Source organism: Leiobunum rupestre, chromosome 3 (assembly GCF_980474605.1).
Source record: "Leiobunum rupestre chromosome 3, qqLeiRupe1.1.hap1, whole genome shotgun sequence".
NCBI classification, from domain to species: domain Eukaryota; kingdom Metazoa; phylum Arthropoda; class Arachnida; order Opiliones; family Sclerosomatidae; genus Leiobunum; species Leiobunum rupestre.
Window position 1 is genome coordinate 20154614 of NC_143386.1, and position 19919 is coordinate 20174532.

General features: G+C 37.3%; 1 protein-coding gene across 1 annotated transcript in view; it reads left to right on the forward strand.

Moving 5' to 3' along the window:
- The first annotated feature begins 210 nt into the window (after positions 1-210).
- Positions 211-19919, forward strand: part of LOC149949775 (chymotrypsin B-like) — a 52854-nt gene continuing 33145 nt past the window's right edge. The window contains exons 1-4 of the mRNA XM_090167906.1: positions 211-317; positions 10798-10973; positions 13538-13775; positions 18795-18911. Of these exons, the coding sequence (XP_090024032.1) occupies positions 269-317; positions 10798-10973; positions 13538-13775; positions 18795-18911 (580 nt within the window). The 5' untranslated portion in view covers positions 211-268. The remainder of the gene's footprint in view (positions 318-10797; positions 10974-13537; positions 13776-18794; positions 18912-19919) is intronic.

Genomic DNA, 19919 nt, shown 5'->3' on the forward strand with positions numbered 1-19919 from the left:
GGAAAAATTTGTGTCAAAACGCGTATCTCTTACTCATTTTCGGTGGTGATAGCTCATACATGATGGAAATCGGACATAACCTGTGCAGCTGCGATAGTAGGAAGTGCTTCAAAACATCCTTAAATGAGCCGTAAAACCAAATTGTCATTCTTAGATAAGCGACAGATATCTTCTGAAATTCCCTCGAGAAATCGCAGGTGGACGCTCTCAGTTTGAACTTGCTTAACAGCGCCGAAGTCATTGGAGAATTGTCCACGTGGAGACGAACATGCAGAGAGTTCTTCTGATTCAAATTTTGGGTCTTCTCATTTGCTCTGGTAAATATTTCATTGAAATATATTTTGTCTTTATTTCGGGTAACTATCCCATACAGAATCAATTCATAGAAATCCAAAATAATTCGTTGTTTGCTATTAAATATTCTATAGAATAAATTAATATCTATAATTCTATAGCAGGGGTTCCAAAATAGCCAATCTATAATAAATGGCCATCTCAATCTTCCAAAAATTAATTGCGTTCTCCTTGTGTGGGGTGCTGTGTTTGTTGCTCCTAGGTTAAGTTAAAATTTTAAATTTGTGTAACAACGACATCAAATATTACGGATTCGTTGTTTGCTATTAAATATTCTATAGAATAAATTAATATCTATAATTCTATAACAGGGGTTCCAAAATAGCCAATCTATAATAAATGGCCATCTCAATCTTCAAAAAATTAATCAGACTCAAATCTTATAAAATGGTTGGTTTTTAAATTGTTTTTATAGATACTCTTAAGAATTTCTTGGTCTAAAGGTTATTCTAAAAATTTCGTAAGAATCGCTTAAAACTCCATAGAAAATTTATGGAGTTCTATCGGCTTTAGCCTTCAAAATTGTGATCTCGACCTTCAAAATGCTTATCTTTAAAACTAACGAGTATAAAAATTGCAATCTTGACCTTGAGAATCTTAGTCACCCGCTGTTCTATTAAAATCTTTAAGAATATCTTTCTAAAAAACTCTAAAGAATCCTGTAAATGTTTATAGATTATTTATAAAAATCCTTAAGAATGTATTTCTCGAAAGGTTTTTCTTTGGAATTCTAGAGAATCCTGTTAAATTCTAGAGATTATTTATAGAAATCCTTAAGAAAGGCTTTTTCTAAAGGTTTTTTTATGGAATTCTAGAGAATCATATAAAGTTATATAGATTATTTATAGAACTCTGTATTTTTAACAGTATTCTATAGATAAAAAACTGTTAGATAAAATCCTTCTAAACGGTTTATAGGTAAGTACAGATATTAAGATGTTCTAAAAAGTATACGTATTCTAAAGCAAATAGCTATTTGAGCATTCTTAATTAATTTAGATTAAATCAAATGCTGGAAACCTCGAAATAAATAATTTTATACCCCTGTTTGGTTTGGTATAACTAGCTTTTATAAAACTTTTTCACAGAAATTTTAAACAATCGTTTAGGATCTTCAGAAATTTATTGAAATTTCTAAAGAAAAATCTTAGTTTTAATAGTAGTCGAATTCTTAACCAATTTAAATTATTCTGAAAATAACATATTTTCGAATTAAAATTGACGCTTTAAGGTGACCTAATAATCATGATTAAAGTATTAAGAATTTAATCAGTATCTAATAATTTAAGTCACAATGTTTCATTTAAATCACGATTTATTAATTTAAATCACGATTTATTAATTTAAATCACGATTTATTAATTTAAATCACGATTTATTAATTTAAATCACGATTTATTAATTTAAATCACGATTTATTAATTTAAATCACGATTTATTAATTTAAATCACGATTTATTAATTTAAATCACGATGTATTCACTTAAATAACGATTTACTGACTTAAATCACGATTTATTCACTTAAAACGCGGTTTATTCACTTTAATCACGATGTATTCACTTAAATCACGATGTATTCACTTAAATCACGATGTATTCACTTAAATCACGATGTATTCACTTAAATCACGATTTAATCACTTAAATCATGATTTACTCACTTACATCACGATTTATTCACTTAAAACGCGATTTATTCACTTAAATCGCAGTTTATTCACTTAAATCACGATACAATCATTTTATCGTTAATTAATCATTTAATCGTAATTTATTCCACTTAATTGTGATTTAATTTTGTGAGGTAGGCCTAGTAAACATGATAGCGACCTGCTCCTCGTTAAAAACAACTCTTGGTTTCGTTTGCACATAACATATTTCACATTTTATAAAAACCACGATTAGCAATAGTGGTCTTACCGCATTCGGTGATTTCAAAATAAGTCGAAAACAAATAGTTTTAGAAAGATGGCCTTTTCTAAAAAAAGGTATTATATGGCTGTTTTAATAATAATAATAATAATAAAGAAACAATCAAGAAATATCTTTTGATAATTTTTAAGGCTATTCTAAGAAAATATTTGTAGGGGATTACTACCTCATTCTAAAGTACAAATACCTTTTAGAATATTCACCTATTCTAGAAAGGTATTATATAAGTATTTTTAGCATATCTATATAAATATCTTAAAGTTAAGTGTGAGATTCACCATAGTTATTCTCCTTAACTATAAACATTCTTGGTATTACAATAATCGGTAATCGACCACTCTTCGGGTACTCGACAATAATCAGTAATCGACCACTCGTCGGGTACTCGACAATAATCGGGTAATCGACCACTCGTCGGGTACTCGACAATAATCGGGTAATCGACCACTCGTCGGGTTATCGACCACTCGTCGGGTAATTGACCACTCGTCGGGTACTCGACAATAATCGGGTAATCAACCACTCGTCGGGTACACGACAATAATCGGGTAATCGACCACTCGTCGGGTATTTGACATTAATCGGGTAATCGACCACTCGTCGGGTACTCGACAATAATCGGGTAATCGACCACTCCTCGGGTACTCGACAATAATCGGGTAATCGACCACTCGTCGGGTACTCGACAATAATCGGGTAATCGACCACTCGTCGGGTACTCGACAATAATCGGGTAATCGACCACTCGTTGGGTATTCGTCAATAATCGGGTAATCGACCACTCGTCGGGTACTCGACAATAATCGGGTAATCGACCACTCGTCGGGTACTCGACAATAATCGGGTAATCGACCACTCGTCGGGTATTCGTCAATAATCGGGTATTCGTCAATAATCGGGTAATCGACCACTCCTCGGGTACTCGACAATAATCGGGTAATCGACCACTCGTCGGGTACTCGACAATAATCGGGTAATTGACCACTCGTCGTGTATTCGTCAATAATCGGGTAATCGACCACTCGTCGGGTACTCGACAATAATCGGGTAATCGACCACTCGTCGGGTACTCGAAAATAATCGGGTAATCGACCACTCGTCGGGTACTCGACAATAATCGGGTAATCGACCACTCGTCGGGTTATCGACCACTCGTCGGGTAATTGACCACTCGTCGGGCACTCGACAATAATCGGGTAATCAACCACTCGTCGGGTACACGACAATAATCGGGTAATCGACCACTCGTCGGGTACTCGACAATAATCGGGTAATTGACCACTCGTCGGGTATTCTTCAATAATCGGGTAATCGACCACTCGTCGGGTACTCGACAATATTCGGGTAATCGACCACTCGTCGGGTACTCGACAATAATCGGGTATTCGTCAATAATCGGGTAATCGACCACTCCTCGGGTAATCGACCACTCCTCGGGTAATCGACCACTCGTCGGGTACTCGACAATAATCGGGTAATTGACCACTCGTCGGGTATTCGTCAATAATCGGGTAATCGACCACTCGTCGGGTACTCGACAATAATCGGGTAATTGACCACTCGTCGGGTATTCGTCAATAATCGGGTAATCGACCACTCGTCGGGTACTCGACAATAATCGGGTAATTGACCACTCGTCGGGTACTCGACAATAATCGGGTAATCGACCACTCGTCGGGTACTCGACAATAATCGGGTAATCGACCACTCGTCGGGTTATCGACCACTCGTCGGGTAATTGACCACTCGTCGGGTACTCGACAATAATCGGGTAATCAACCACTCGTCGGGTACACGACAATATTCGGGTAATCGACCACTCGTCGGGTATTCAACAATAATCGGGTATTCGACATTAATCGGGTAATCGACCACTCGTCGGGTACTCGACAATAATCGGGTAATCGACCACTCCTCGGGTACTCAACAATAATCGGGTAATCGACCAATCGTCGGGTACTCGACAATAATCGGGTAATTGACCACTCGTCGGGTATTCGTCAATAATCGGGTAATCGACCACTCGTCGGGTACTCGACAATAATCGGGTAATCGACCAATCGTCGGGTACTCGACAATAATCGGGTAATTGACCACTCGTCGGGTATTCGTCAATAATCGGGTAATCGACCACTCGTCGGGTACTCGACAATAATCTCTTTATCATAGCAAGTCGCCCGGGTAGAAAAACGGGGGAAATCAATCCAAACGAAATTAACGAACATCCCTCTCAGTGACCTTGAGCCGCCTTGAGCTGGCTGGATTCGTACAGAAGTTTTTAGTTTTGGTTTTGAGAGAGATCGGAATTATCTCTGCCGTGAGTGCGTGAGTAATGTTCTTTAGTTTAACGTTTTGTTAATTATTTTTATCTTTTTTAGCTCCTTAGTTTTTATCTAACATCCATTTAAGTAGTAACTAGTAGGCTATTTTAAGTTTTTCTTAATTACGCGACTACCCGAAAAGAACTCGTAAGTACCTGAACTGGTTTTTCTTACTACTCGACGACTCGAACAAGGAAAATTTGGAAATAATCGAATACTCAACAACTCGACTCGATCAAAAGACTACCCGACTCGACTACCCGATGAAAAATGTATTAATACCCGACTCGATTGCATAAAACCACTACTAGCACAGCCCTATGGATTATACTACGATAATTAAATTGTAAATTAATTTTTAAGACTAAAACGTGGTTTGTTTAGCTCAAGCTTTTGACTTGCGGGGTGGTCAATGGGAACTTGTGACTGTGAGCTACCCCTCTCAATATTGCACTTTGGAAGAGCTAACTTTGGAGACCTATCCACCGAACTGAAACATTCGATAAAAATTGCGGTCCTTGGGAATTGGTAAGGATTGTGGGTCTCGGTGTCTTTCGTGAACAAAATCCTTCCCCAATTCTTAACGATTATTTATTTCAAATTAAAAACAATTTTGCAGATGATTTTTCTCATTTGAGGGCCTTCCTATATATTGACTAAAAAACGAAATTTCACAAATTTTCTGGAATATGTCTCACCTATCCCAACGGCGCCCCATAAGGGCGTATTTATGGGGGGTTTTGGGGGTTTAAACCCCCTGCTTATGACTGGGGGGATGTCTAATACAAATCAGTGAAACCTCCGTCAGCACACCTCTTCCTTGAAATGTTTCCCTCAAAACCCCCCCTGAAATAAAATCCTAGATACGCCCTTGCCGCCCCAGGTCTCAAAGAAATCGAAATTTGCGAAAACTATTTTCGACGACTTTGAGAATGGCTGGAAATCTTCAAACGATGCTTTTAAGAGCTCTAGATTTTCTAAGCCATCAACCCTTCAAGCTATATAGACTGGTTCACTTTTCGTCAAAATAGGATTCTAGCGGCATTTTGGGTAACATTTGGCCAAATGAGTTTTTTTTTACTAATTCGGACCTCCTGAACACGAATTTCGATGTTGGCACTCCCAATTTTGGACCGGAAGCTCAGAATTCAAGATGGCGCCAAATATGGCGAAAGTTATTCCGTAAATGCCGTCTTCAGGGTTATTTACGTCATAGAATGCGAAAATTATTGTTATAGACTGTTCAAGCAATTTGTTAGCCCTGGCCCGAAACATAAAATTCAAGATGGCGTCCATGATGGTGAACATAATATGTTAATCCAGAACCAACAAACACAAGGAGAACGCAGTTAGCCTTTAAACACGCTAACGCGGTGTTGTGTACAAATTTCATTGGACGAACCTTTATGCTGCACACTTAACGGAGAGGGGGAAGACAATTTCCGAATTTCCCCTTCCAACGGCAGCAGGCGCTAAAGCGTCTAACCAATGAAAAATGTACACAAGAAAATGAACGACTTTTGACGGGTTGCATTCTCCTTGTGTGGGGTGCTGTGTTTGTTGCCCCTAGATGTTAATTGACATAGGAAAATCGAAGATTCTAAGGGTCCCCCCTATGAAATATTTAAAATTTTCTAATGCTATTTTTTTATTAAAAAAGTGGTTAAATTGGGGAATATATAATTAAACTGGGCAAGTGTATGTAAAATGGGTAAATGCAAGTACATTTTGAAAAATTAGCGAAATTTTAAGAAATTGACAAAATGTATGTGAATTGCCTACATTCGGGATATAATAGGGCAAATTTACTTGAAATATCTAAAATAGCCATGGTAAATTTATTCTATGTCTAAATTTGCGTAGAATTAAAGAAAATATAGACCAAATATTGTAAATTTTGGTAAATTTTTGCGAAAGTTATATAAATTCATAAAATTTTTATAAAATTGTTAAAGATTTGTCAAAACTTTATAATTTTCTGTAAATTTAGTTAAAATTGTATAAATTGTTGAAATTATTTTAAAATTCGATAAATTCGTGTAATTTTGGGTAAACTTTAGTAAATACGCGAAAAGGTAGAAAAGTCCTAAATAAAAAGAGAAGCAAAAAAGCGAAATCATCAACAAATTTAAAGTCATTTCAAAATGAATAACTCGTACCAGGAATCCATACCTCTACTTGTAATACTTATCCTACCGTATAGCGTATGGTAAGATCACTTTGACGGCTTTGGCCCCGCCTACGAGACCAAAAATTCCCTTTGCGTGCGTTAAGTTAACATAGTGACGTCAAAAAAACCGTCAGCCACATCGAGACGAAAATCTGCCGCGATAAGCATTCCAAGTAGAGGTATGGATTTCTGCTCGTACCAATAGGTCTTCGAAAAAAATATAAAAACGCGAAAATCGGGTCAAATAGATCTTCGAGTCAAAAACCAATTTAGAAAAATTATAACCGACAGAATTTCCCCAAAGGTGAACCGCTTTCGCCATATTTGGGGCTCATCAGTACCGTGCACGTTATCTGGCATGTGACTAACTAAACTGAAAAGAAAAACTAACCCTAATCATTAAAATTTCAAAACTGGTTGCTTAGCAACGTAAAGCCAAATAGGAGAATAGTCTTGGATAATAAAATATACGAGAAGATAAAGATTAAGGGCCACACCGGCGTTTGAATTTGACCAGAAAAGGAATGGTCGTATCTGCTACCACGTGCTAATTTTGGGCCGAATTTTTCAAACACCGGTGTGTCCCTTTAATAAGAACCACCTATGGACTATGATGCAAAAACTGCTCAAAAACGCAGAAAGGTAGAAAAGTCCACAAGGTGTCCGGAATTGATCAGACTGGGCATTTTTCTCAAAAACTACAAGATATAGAGTTTTAATTTATAGGGTATTATTTTTAACATAAGAATGCTTTATATTAAAAATTTTTGAAAAATCGGAAAATATTTTCACGTTTTAGAAAAATGTATCTTAAAATCTTATTGGTTAATGTTTTTGAACCATAATATCCGAAGATTTTCTTCAATTGGGAACACGTGGAACGTTAACTCTTTTCTATTGCTTGTATAAGAGGTACAATATGGTACACATCAAGAAGGCATGGTATACAATTCATACTTTTTATATTAATAGTTACAGATACGTTCGGAAATTCGTCTTTCAAATAACGCTTTTAAAAATGGTGCTTTTATATCAATAATGAGTTAGAAAATGTCGTCTTCAGATCAATAACGCGTCTCCTATATATTCCTCCCTTTTTCCCTTTCCCGTCGAGAAACGCATTCTCGTTTAATTAGTTTATTTAATTTAGTAAATTTTTTGAATATAATTTTAAATTTGTCACATTTACTTATTTCAACATAGTTTGAACAAAAATATTGTGTAGGCACGCGAAAAAAGCTTTTTTTTATCAAAAGGAATTCGATTTCCGCGCCTTCGCCCTGTATTCAAATCTTATTAAATCTTATCGCCGAAATAAGTAGCCCAGTACACAATATAATGTAATTTTTCCACGATTATCTATTTATTTTATGGAAAATTATAATATAAAACGGTCAAATAATTGCTTTAACAGTCTATAACAATTATTTTTGCATTCTACGACAAAAACAACCTTGAAAACGGCAAAGAAAACGGCCTCGGGAGTGAAAATATCGTACTTGTAAGAAAACGTCCGCCATCTTGAATTCTGAGCTTCCGGTCCAAAATCGGGAGTGCCAACATCGAAATTCGTGTTCAGGAGGTCCGAATTAGTAAAAAAAACTCATTTGGCCAAATGTTACCCAAAATGCCGCTAGACTTGTTAAAATGACCACTTTAGAGAAAAGTGAACCAGTCTAATATGGCGAGGGAAACAAGCGAATGGATCGGTTATTTTAGGAGGCAATGCAATTGCTTTACATTTAAGGATTCCAGTTATACAATTTAATATTTCATTTCATATTTTTTAAAATTACTATTAATTTCATTAATTGTTTTTAAGAGTAAATTCTAGTGAACGCGTAATTTTAGTTTACAGCTTTCTAATACTCAATACATTTCTCTTAGCAATATCCCAGTTAAAAATGTGATGGAATTGCTCCTCCACAACACATAGCCGTGTGTTATGACTGTTCTTTTCCTTATTCGGATTTCTTTCTTCAGTTGCACCTAGGAGCAACAAACACAAGGAGAACGCAGCTAGCCTTTAAACACGCTAAGGCAGTGTTCCGTACAATTTTCATTGGACGAGCCTTGACCCTGAACATTTTACGGGCAGGTGGGAAGACAATTTCCTAATTTTCCCCTTCCGGCGGCAGCAGGTGCTAAAGCGTCTAACCAATGAAAATGTACACAAGGAAATGCGTGACTCTTGACAGGTTGCGTTCTCTAATCTCCTTGTATGGGGTGCTGTGTTTGTTGCTCCTACAGTAAGTTGCGCGGTCTTATAATTGAAGGGAGTAAACGAGGGTATTGAAAATTGGGGGTAATAACTTTAATCAAAATAAAAGAGAAAAGTTAACTAATTTTAGTTACAGTGACGTCATTTGAAATCCTCATCTTACACTCACACAATATGCACCCCGGTATACTACGACAGGAGGTTTCCCCCAACTTTACTAGGCGGTGTATCATTAACACAATCTTTGTCGAACTAATAATCTTGCTCGCTGAGCTAAGAGGAACGGCCACGGGAAACACGCTCGCGTTTAAATTGAGCGTCAGGAATAGACAGACTCTAAACCCTAAAAGTAGTGGCGTCAATAGGTTGTTTCTTTTCGCTTGTTCCGGGATTTCGGAGTAGGGTAAGAAGAGTAACACTATAACGCCATTTCACTCGGATTGTGCGGTGGCGTATAATTTGGCTCGGAGTAAAAACATTTTTCCAAATCGAGGGGCTGACCACTTCCCGAAATCGGTGTACACCCTAACTGTAATGATTACGTAATCTTCTGTAATCTTTTGTACTCATTCGTAATCCCGTAATCATTTGTAATTTTCGTGCTCATCTGTAATCACCCGTAATCATTACGAAATCACGCGTACTCATCTGTAATCATTTGTAATAGAGCGTAATCATCTGTAATCACGCGTGTTCATTGGAATTCTCCCGTACTCAATTACTCATCTGTAACAATTTTAAAGTTTTTGGTTCCTTGTGTACTCATCGTAATCATTCTGTACTCAATGCGTAATCATGTGTACTCATCTGTACTCATTAATGATTACGTAATCGGTGTACAGGCAAATTCTTACTGGTTAGCCCCTCGTTCCAAAATGGCTGTCTGGGGCCCTTTTAGCAGATACATTCTGGCTAGCAGATGACCAAATCCGATTTACTCCTTTACACCTCCTTTTCAGAAGGAGAAAAAAGAGTAGCCCTAATACTCTGGAACAAACGAATAGTATGGGGCGCAGCAATACTCATCCCCAGAACAAGCGAATAAAACGTTTTACGGTAAAAAGAGTACACTTTTAGTCCGAGAACAGGCGAAAAGAAACCACCTATACTAACAATGTAAGAGCGTTGAAAACCAGTGATGAAACTGACGCTACGAACTCATCGTCCCTTAACATAGCTCTTTCAACCACTCTAGGAGGATGGAAATTATGGGGTAGACTCGGTAGGTAGGCTAGGCAACGTTAGACCATTGAACTGAATACAATATAGACATAGTTTCAAAATATTTTCGTCTGCTAGTTTTTGGCACGCCACGTATTTTTATAGGTTTTACAATGAAACAAGGAAAAGCGTTCAATTAAGTTTTCCAAAAACACAACTATACTGTTTTTTACAAAAGTAAAAAAGAGACAAATATTGGTAAATGTATTGTTTAATTAGATAATACAATATTTTGCTACTTAAACCAAACATTCAGCTTCCTCCACTAATTAAAATCAGTTTCCAATACTAAACTAAAGAAAAACCCGTTACTACTTCTTATTTCAAACGTCTAGCAGACGATAATATATGTACACGCGCATACGTAAATCTAGTAACACTGCCTGCCGTAAGATGGCGCTATAGGCTTAGGTTAAAGTTTTAGCTCGAGCTTCGTTACCGTAGGTACGACGGCGAGCGCGTATTGGGGGGAATACAGTTTTCCATTCCAGGATACTGGTCATTCAAAGTCCTAGAAACACTGTACTCCTTTTATAATCCCTTTAACAAATGAACTGATGGAATTGGTCGTTGCAGGCATTTGCCGGTCGGCCCCGTACGACGACGACGAAGAATGCGGAGATCTGAGTCACCGAGAGGTCGCGGTGGGCACCAATGTGGTGACGCTGCGCAGTCCAGGCTTCGAGCAGGGGAGCTTCTCCGCCGGACAAGTGTGCGTTTGGAATCTGCAGCCAGCTTCCGACAACGAGAAGGTAAACATTGTGGGAATATGAGCTAATCTCTACATCTGGCTCAACTTATTTTCCAGTTGCATAATATGAGATAAACCCCATGACGGTTTCGTTATTTCACTATGTTTATGTGAGGTAACATATTTTACTTCGTTGCTTCATGGTTAGTGTTTGCATCGATCAACTGATCAGGTTATATCCCACACAACCGAATTCCTATTCAATCAATATATTTATAAAAATAGCACGAAAGTGGGCGGGGTCCCATACAACCGAATTAAGTCATATCTGATTTGGTAGGTTGGATTAATATCGGATTGGACAATACTAGCTGTGTTTGGCTAGGTACCGTACTCAGACACGGGCCAAATCGCTAGTGATATTTAGAGATTCACTCTCACTTAAGAGTGCGAGTGGAACTAATTAAAAATCTTCCCTCTTTCTCGCTCTCGCTTTTCGTCACTCGCCGAGTGCACTCTTCCCGAAAGAGTGAGATTTGTCACCAATTTCACTCGTATTCTTGGCCGGAAAATTGAAATTTAAGGCGGGAAATTTGAATTCGGTCCCATAAGTATATTTTAGCCTTCTTTGCCGCTTATAGATGGCACCACGCTCTCCAGTAAAGTCATTAAATAAAATATAAATTAAAATTTCCCGCCTTCTTTTAATAGCCTTGAAAATCGATAAGAGTGAAAAAGCTGACCTTGACTAACATCACTCTTTTCGCGCGAGCCCACTCGGCGAGTGACGAAAAAGTGAAAACTCCACTCTTACAAGTAGATTTTTTTATTAGGGATTGGAGAGCGAAAAGTGTGGGGTAATACCACTCGCCAAAATTCACTCAGAGTTTTGCCCAACTCTGACCGTACTGTCCTCTAGTTTGCGTTATAGACCATTGAGTTGGGAATATTAATCTAGAGATCCAATCAAATCTGCTCCCCGCGAAACAAGTTTTTGAAAATTACGAATATGCCGTCTCCTCTAAAATGACGAAAAAACGTTATCATATGACCCGTGGCGCCATCCATTATTTTTGAACCATTGAGAAATAGACGGCGCCACGGGTAGAATGATAACGTTTTCTCGTCATTTGGGACGCCGATGGAAGCAGACGGCAGTATTCTTATTTTTAAAAAACTTGTTTCACGAAATACTGAAATCCGACGGTTTGATTGGACCTCTAGATTAATATTCCCAACTCAATGTTATAGACGGCCCATCGTGATAGCAAGAATGGGGTTAGGGTGCCGCCGTGCGCCCCCAGCACGAGTGCGTGGCGCCAATACTTATAATACATTGCACGTTTTATAAGGGAAACCAACACTAAAGCCATAGTATAGGCTACAGTTCTGGTTGAGCTTAGGTAAGGTTAGGTTATGTTAAAATCCGTTAAAATCATATGATTCGGCCGAATGGGTATTCGCTTGTATGAGTTTTCCCATACGACCGAATTCCCATTTGACCGAATGTTTAGTAGTTGTATGTATTGTTTCTTTTATATATTTATATAAAAATGTATCCCTAACATTATATTGAATGAAAACGGCGCAAAACGCGGTTTTCGGTCGATTGAAATTCGGTCCAATGGTATACAATCGATCAGGTTATTCAGATATCTGAATATTGTCAGATCATACTATTTTCCTCAGCCACTAATCTGGCCTCAGATTGTATCTGATTCATTATCCCAAGCAACCGATCAGAACTGATCTGAACATTTATCTGACTTACACGTTTAGTATGAAATGTTAGGAAAGATCTGATTCATTATCCCAAGCAACCGATCAGAACTGATCTGAACATTTATCTGACTTACACGTTTAGTATGAAATGTTAGGAAAGATCTGATTCATTATCCCAAGCAACCGATCAGAACTGATCTGAACATTTATCTTACTTAGGTTTTCTATAAACATTTTCTTAATTTTTCTATAGACATTTTCTTAATTTTTATATTTACCTTTTCTTAATTTTTATATTTACCTTTTCTTAATTTTTCTATAAACATTAAACCTTTTCGTAATTTTCCTATAAACATTTTCTTAATTTTTCTGTAGAAATTTAGGTCATTTTTATTTTGAAATTTAGGTCATTTTTATTTTGAAATTTCGGTAATATTTGTTTTGAAATTTAGATAACTTCCTATATAAATTAAGGTAATTTTTATTTTGAACTTTAGGTAATTTTTGTTTTGAAATTTAGATAATTTCCTATATAAATTAAGGTAATTTTTATTTTGAAATTTTTATGTTTTCCTATAGAAATTTAGGTCATTTTTATTTGGAAAGTTAGATAATTTGCTGTAGAAATTTAGGTCATTTTTATTTGGAAAGTTAGATAATTTGCTGTAGAAATTTTGGTCATTTTTATTTGGAAAGTTTGATAATTTGCTGTAGAAATTTAGGTCATTTTTATTTGGAAAATTAGATAATTTACTATAGAAGTTTAGGTAATATATTTAAATGTAGGTCACATTAAAGTGTAACCAATTTTCTATAGAAATTTCAAACATTTGAAAATGTAGTGTATATCAGCGTATTTTTGTTTCTCATTTTATCTACATTTTTCGTTTCGGTTGCCAACAGTTTGTTCAAATTAACATAACGGACATTGACCTGCCGGAACACCAAAGATGCGAAGAGTCCTTCGTGGAGATTAACTATGAGGACTCCATCGGGCCTTACCTCCGATACTGCGGCAGCACAGCCAAGGAAACCGTGACGTTGCCATTAGACAAGACGCCCTCGATCACTTTCTTCTCGTCGAGAGTTCCTTACGAAGGAAAGGGGTTCCAGCTCACCGTCCAAGGACTCAGCGAAGAGTGTAAGTGCAAGCTAGCATCACCTGCCAAAAGTTTTTGTTTCGAGAAGTGCTTAGGTTTTCACAAGAAGGTATTGAGGTTATTGAGATCAGAGAACGTCTGCCTTACAGACAGAGTGTAAGTGCAAGAAGGTTTTGAGGTTATTTAGAACGTCTGCCTTACAGACAGAGTGTAAGTGCAAGAAGGTTTTCAAGTTATTGATAACGTCTGCCTTCCAGACCCGCTAGCGTGACCTACCAATGGATTTTGTTTCGAGACGTGCTTAGGTTTTCTGTTATTGTATCTGATCACACCAAGATATTTTCAACTGTATGAAAATCAGATTAGACCAATTTTTACACCATCTGCAGATAACAGTTAGCTAGTTTGCAGCAATCTGAATAACCAGATAAAACAAAAATAAGCCTTTCTATAAATTAACATTAACGGCCTTCTTGTTTTGATATTGCTGCTGCGTCACGGGTGACGTATCGATGACGTTTTACTACGAAAAGCCCGGGACATATAATAAGAGTAAATTCGATTCACCCTGTTTTTAAGCACGTAGTTCGTGACGAATGAGCTACATAAAATTAAGTTCAGCAAACGTAGCTTATTTTAAAGAAAGGCCTATTCAATGAATAAATGTTTTTAATATTTACTAATAAGGCAACATAATATTGTTTGAAAATCGGTAGCTGATAGCTGTTTCTTATCTAGTTTTTTAAGATGAGGCTAACCAGGAATCCATACCACTGCTTGGAATGCTTATCCTGGCGTATCGCGTATGGTAAGATCACACTGACGGCTTTGGCCCAGCCTACGAGATTAGTTATTAGATACAACGGTATTTACAGATAGGAATGGAAAGAGTGATTGCAGGCAATAAAAATATACAATACACTCTGTTTAAAAAGTCTTCGACAGGTGAAATTTTTGCCCTCTTCTTAATTCTGCTAGAAAACTATAATAGATAGATCGATGAAACCAATTGGAACTATTATTTATTTTCCAATATCTTTCATTATTTATCGGTTTCGTCAGCCAAAAATTAATAGGTTAGGCGGTTACCGTCAAAACTCATTTTTGACAACTTTTTTAATATTAGTTCTATGGCACTGACTTGCGCGTTATTGAATTCGCAATGGTCAGTTCATATTTAGAAAGTGGAAATATTATCCCTCTATAACCAACGGTTGAGAAGTTATCGCGTTTACAAACTTTCGTCGAAACTAGGAAACACCTAAAATGCATCAAGCGATTAATAATAACGCAAAACTTCGACAGCGATCCAACAACATATATTTAAATAAAGGCTGGTTTAAAATTGTGTTAACAATTATTATAAACAATTTATAACGCATATACCTTTTTAAAAGCTTTAGCGTATAAAAAAGGATATTCTTAAAACCACTTGCCAAGTTGTCCTAGAAATTTCGATTTTTTAAACCGGCCTTTAAATAATTATATTTTCAATGTTGTTGAATCGCTGTCGAAGCTGCGTTATTAATAATCGCTGGATGCATTTTAGGTGTTTCCTAGTTTCGACGAAAGTTTGTAAACGCGATAACTTCTCAACCGTTGGTTGTAGAGGGAAAATTTTTCCACTTTCTAAATATGAATCAACCATTGTGAATTCAAAAACGCACGAGTCAGTGCCGTAGAACCAATATTTAAAAAGTTGTGAAAAATGAGTTTTGACGGTACCCGCCTAAACTATTAATTTTTGGCAGACGAAACCGATAAACAACGAAAGATATTGGAAAATAAATAATAGTTGCAATTGGTTTCATCGATCTATCTATTATAGTTTTCTAGCAGAATTAAAAAGAGAGCAAAAATTTCACCTGTCGAAGACGTTTTAAACAGAGTGTACATAATGAGAAGGCGTTGTACAAACATTACACAAAAATTGAAAGAGCCTCACGTATGCTTTTGATTTTGCAATTATATATATCAATAACCCTAGAAAACTTATTTGCTGTTATTCGACATCTGTTTATGGGATTCAGGACACTCTTACCAGAATTATAGGTATTGGTGTATCTTATGTTGTAATGGGGCACACAGAGATTCACTTGAGGTATAAGGGTAGTGCACTGATAGATATTGTTCAATAATTTATACAAAGATAATAATTCATTCTGTTTCCGAATGTTTGTGTAATTGTATCTGCATTGTTTGCGAAGGAAATGATAATAAAGATGGTCGACAAATCTGCGCTGAAGTTGTTCGATGGATGATATCAGATAAGATGCACAGCCACCCACGCTAGGGAGCCGTACATGGCTTGGGAGCGTATTAGAGTTACATAGAGCAGTATAAAATGTTTACTGGAATTAATGTTTTTGCTTATTTTAATAATTACACCCATGATACGTTTGCACGCGGCGATAGTATTCCGAATATGTAGCCACGTTTCGGTGATACAGATGACGTCGAAATTAGATAAATTGACATTAGAGAAAAATATATGAGATTTGTTCCGAAGACCCCGAACATTTTGATAGGCAATGGTGAGTTGTTTAGTCATTGGCGGTAGTGGAGGGAACATAATCAAATTTCTGATCATCGTTAAGTTTGCCATGAAATTCCATTATCAGACAGTGGTCGGGCCAGTTGTTGGGAGCCCCCAACTCCTCAAATTCATGGACATCCGAATTGATAAGAAAAGAGGAGTAGCTGTCGTATCTTGTCTTCAGCTTAACACATATTAGGGTTGTCAGTTTTGTTTCTTCTAGGAGTACGTCGTGAAGTTCTTGCGCAGGTAAATCTGGTGAGAGTCGTGTGACAAATAAAGCCTTCCTAATGGGGTGTGCGTGGCGAGTGACCACTTTCAATTTAGATTCGGATTTAGTGACCTGGATTCCAATCCTTTCGGGTTTCTTCACATCTGAGTTAGCCTTAGGGTGCGTAACAGCTCTTGGTTTTTTAGATGGTTTCAAATTTCGAGGTAGAGTGCTATCCGAAACGACTGAGCTTGCGAAGGACACCTTTACATTCGTTTGTGATAGATGATCAAAAGCGGAAGGGTTTAGCCCGGTGGGTAAACCAAGTATAAAATCAGATCGCAATTGAGCGATTTCCAAGTTAATTTTTGCATTTTCGTTGACTAATTTGGTGACAGTACCCTGCAGTTCTCTCACCATGTCCATGAGAAGGCTCATGTTGGAGTTGTTACAGTCAATACTTGATTGCTTATGACGAGATAAACTATCCAACAGGAAAAATTCGTTTAAAATATCCAAGTATTCACCCGAGACGGGGCCGGCTGGGTTGATAGTAGAATTCATAACCGAAGACAGAGACGAATCGCTATTCTCAGCCAAGGAATCGGATACCAGAGATGTGTCCGAATGACCAGATTTCTTCTTAGCCGTCTTCTGCTTGGCACTACAAGATGGACAGGATTATGAACTGGAAGCGGGATTAGATCCGTCCCATAAAGCAGCAAATTGTTCGTCGGTAAATTGAGCAGCGCATAAACGATGTATTAGCTTTTTGCAAAGAAAGCAAGGGGCACTGCTTGGTCTGCCGTAAAAATTATTTTTACATTTAAGGCAAACGTCTTTCGATGGGGCCATGAGAATGTAGGAAGACTAGGGCGCGGTACGATAGAGTATCCTAGTCGGATATAAACTCCCCGGGGAAAGACACATTCAAACAGTATATACACTTCCTATGGTAAATGATAATTAAGATAGGGGAGTAGTAGATCTGCACGGCAAAATAAAAATAGTAAATTTAGTCACGTCTGGAGATATGACTTTTGAAAGTTAGCAGTTCACCGTCACCAAAGAAGATAAACAAAAATTGTTATTCCATGTGAATAGTTCTGCACGACAATGTCGTAAAGAGTCGATCCATGACGTGAAATTGGATGAAATGCTGATAAATAAACTATACAAATGTACAGTTGTTGGCGAAATTACAATTAATAAGGTAAAAAGCAATAGAATAACAATCAAACAAACTACTTGGCTATGAACAATATATATATATATATACAAAAAGAGATAACGCTGGGCCGATGAAGGAAAGTGATAGACGTAACTAAATTAAAAAGCCGGACACGGAATAGTAATAAAAGCAAAAAGCAATTGAATAAATGGGGCAAAAACCATTAGGTGGATGGAAAAGAGATATGGATATGGTAAACAACAAAATACTAATAATAGGTGGAATCGGAGCCACTGCTAAGCGGAAGACCGATGATGGATCCTCCAAGCGGACGGACACGTCGCACAAATAACCGAAACAGACAAGGGAACACGTTAATGAGACCATGAGACCGGCGGAACAACTAATTGAAAATAAAACAAAGCCGGAGAACCGAACGCCGCACAAGGCCGACACACACACCAAAATAAAGACGGAGAAAAATTACACTTGAATAACTTAATGAACAAATTGAAAGACTAAAGAGCTAGGCTAAAAAGACCGAGAAATACGCGAGAAGCACGTGGTACATTAGCGTAGCATGCTGCCAGAATAATATATAATAATAATAATATTTATAATAATAATAATATGAATTTATTATACAGGAAATACAAAGTGTATACAGTTACTGAACCCTTTGTCTTGTGCAATAATAAAATTAACTTAGAAAAAATTAAGAGAAACAATCAAATTTAAGGAATGACATTTAAATTTAAGATAAACAATCAAATTTAAGGAATAACATTTTAATTTCAGAATAGTTTAAAAATTTCAACAACTGTCATATCCAGTCTCTGTGAACTTTTTGGCCGTTTAAGCTAAAGCAGGAATCCATACCTCTACTAGGAATGCTTCTCCGCCGTATCGTGTATGGTAAGATAACTCTGACGGCTTTGGCCCCGTCTACGAGATAAAAAATCCCCTCTGCGCGCGCTCCCCTCTCACGTTGTTGTTTGTTAAGTTAACATAGTGACGTCAAAAAAACCGTCAACCACACCGAGACGACAATCTGCCATGATAAGCATTCCAAGTAGAAGTATGGATTCCTGGCTATGGATATATAGAATGGTCCATTGATATACAAATGTTTGAATTATTAGATTCGTGTGGCTCGAGCGAAGTGAAATGCGAATATCCCGTCAAGTGCATTCCCGAGGCTAAGAAGTGTGACGGAGTCCCAGATTGCTACGACGGTTCTGACGAAACCGGATGTAAAGGTAATTGGAGCACGCTATCTGAGGTACGGTGTCAGCAGGATCTGTTAATGGAGAGGTCATCGCACTCACGGTCTTTTTCGAGCAACTCGTTTGTCAGATTCAGGCTACGAAAAATACATTCAAGAAATCTTTTACAAAACATTATTTTACTTTATAGATATAATTATTTTATCATTTTAAATACTTTTTATAATATCCTAATATTTTAAAATATTCAAGGTGTTGCAAAAGGTTATGCCAAAAATTTAAGGAGTGGTAGAGGGTGGGTTGAGAAGTAGGCCTGGGTTTTTCCTATTTTCCTACGATGAGTTAAAAGAGCGCCAGAGAGCTTCAAAGTGTGGCCTACTAGCCCCTGGTAGTAGGATGCACAAGTACAAAACCAAGCAGCGGGGAAATACGAACATTAAGGTTTGGGTTTGTGTGATAGGTAAAAAGGACTTGTAAACAAATCAAGGTAACCAGTGTAAAAAGGTAACCAGCGTAAAAAGGTAACTTAAGCAGTATTTGAAGTGCATGCTGTACTTGGTTTGGCGCTTGTTGCAGCCTACTTCCATTGGCTAGTATGCCACACTTTGAAGCTCTCTGGCGCTCTTTTAACTCATCGTAGGAAATTAGGGAAAAACAGGTATACTTCTCAAGTCACCCCCTGCAACCCCTTAAACGTTTTGCATAACCTTTTAAAAACAGCCTGTATATTTGGAAAATCATTTATTTATTAAGGACTATGTTGGGAAGATTGCTAGCGCTACTACCATAAGTGTATAATATTCTTACATAAGTGTGACACTTCGTATTCTTAACATGTAAAAGTTTTGCTGATAGCTATTCACAAGACAGACTGCATTACCGGCTTCGTCGCCGTTATGCGTTCGCTCGCTAACGCGTCACACGTAGCCTTTGACAACGCCTCGCTAGGGGGAGATTTTCTTCTTGTGATGACGTCACTCAGTTACTAGCTCTCAGTAAAATATTCCCCAAAGTGACCAACTTATGGAACAATATTATAGA